Genomic DNA, 1,722 nt, shown 5'->3' with positions numbered 1-1,722 from the left:
CACCACCGCCACCACCACCACCACCACCACCACCACCACCACCGCCGCCACCGCCACCGCCACCGCCGCCACCACCACCACCACCACTTTGCAACGTGGACTGACCTTGTATCGTGTAGGATGTGCAGACGAGGATGGCGATGAATAGCCATCGATGGTGATGAACAACCGTTGATGTGCCGAGATGTTGTCGTGGGATCGAGCCGGCGACTGCGGCTCCCACACGGTGACAGAGATAGCACGATGATACAGCACGACGAAGCATGACGAGCCGAGACATGGCTAGTGGGGTGCACGGTCTATAAAAAAAACGCGGTACACGACCCAGCGAACACGACCGACCGTGCAAACCGTCCCGCGGGTCATGTTGTGTTGCACATCACACTTCGGTGCACGTTGTGTTTCTATTCCTTGCAATTCTTGCTATCGTTTCTAGTCACTGCTATTCGTCATTTCTATTCGTTGCTACTGCTTTGCAACATGGACTGACCTTGTATCGTGTAGGACGTGCAGACGAGGATGGCGATGAATAGCCATCGATGGCGATGAACAACCGTTGATGTGCCGAGATATTGTCGTCTGGCGAAAATCGGTTAGCGAGCCGATGCATGTAAAGAGGCCAGCTTCACGAAATACCGTGCAGCTTATGTCGGCAGCGCAACTAGTCTACAGCCGCCAGCTTTAAAGCAACCGTATCTGAAAATAAGTAAACCGGATGCGTATATATGCGGTGCAATTATATTGTAGCGAGCCAACGTCCATGAACAAAACAGCTTCACAAAATGCCGTACAGCCTACACGGACAATGTTGGACAAGCACTGCACAGTTCAGTGCGCGTCAAATTGCGTGGTTCGGTGTACGTTAAATTGCGCGTTGAATTGCATGTTTAATTGCACGTCGAGTTGTGTGGTGGGTTGCGTGTTAAAATGCGCGAGTCGGCGCATGTCAAATTGCGCAGTGCGGTGCAGCCAATGTTTTGCGATTTGCGCGTTAAATTGTGGTGCGGTGCGGTGCGGTGCAGTGCGGTGCGGTGCGGTAAGCGGTCCCGAACGAAAAAACGATAAAAAAATCTTGCACCGGGATCGAGCCGGCGACCGCGGTTCCCATTCAATGTCGGAGCTAGCACACACCACAAGCGGTGAGCGCCGGTGCTCCGAGGCGCATTGCGCGGGTGCAGGTGTAATCCGGTGCGATGCACTACCACACGCAGTGTGGCGCGGTGCGGTGCAACACGGTGCAGTACGGTGCGGCGCGGACACCGAAGCGGTGCACGGCGATGCTCGGGGGCGCATTGCGCGGGCCCAGGCGTGGAGCAGTGCAGTCCGGGACGACGCGGTGTGCGGTGCACGGTCCAGAACGAAAAGAAATGAACAATAAACGATGACGACGCGAAAAACGAACCACGCGACGATAAAGGCAGCACTCCCGAACGAAAAATATAAGAAAGCGGGCGCCGGGCGACGAAGCCAGCGAGCCGCAACGTAAAAAAGGACAAAACGACGCGCCAGCGCCGGGATCGAACCGGCGACCACGGCTCCCATTCGACATCGGAGCTAGCGCACCCGACGAAGCGGCGCACGGCCATGCTCAGGAGCGCCTTGCGCGGGCCCAGGTGCGGTGCGGTGCGGTGCCATCCATATAGTCCGGTGCGGCGCGGGGCGCCGAACAGAACGAAGGAAGACGAAAAAAGCGGCGACGGCAGGGCGCGAACCGGCGACCGC

The 1,722-nt window shown here is 57.4% G+C and overlaps 1 protein-coding gene across 1 annotated transcript in view; it reads right to left on the bottom strand.

The window, feature by feature from the left end:
• Window positions 1-610, bottom strand: part of VOLCADRAFT_101022 (uncharacterized protein) — a gene marked incomplete at both ends in the record, with an annotated part of 12,113 nt that extends 11,503 nt beyond the window's left edge. Inside the window, 2 exons of the mRNA XM_002959489.1 lie at window positions 4-210; window positions 491-610. Of these exons, the coding sequence (XP_002959535.1) occupies window positions 4-210; window positions 491-610 (327 nt within the window). The remainder of the gene's footprint in view (window positions 1-3; window positions 211-490) is intronic.
• Window positions 611-1,722: the final 1,112 nt, after the last annotated feature.

The sequence above is a fragment of the Volvox carteri genome (assembly GCF_000143455.1).
Source record: "Volvox carteri f. nagariensis unplaced genomic scaffold VOLCAscaffold_293, whole genome shotgun sequence".
NCBI lineage: Eukaryota > Viridiplantae > Chlorophyta > Chlorophyceae > Chlamydomonadales > Volvocaceae > Volvox > Volvox carteri.
This window is presented reverse-complemented; position numbering and strand designations above follow the sequence as displayed.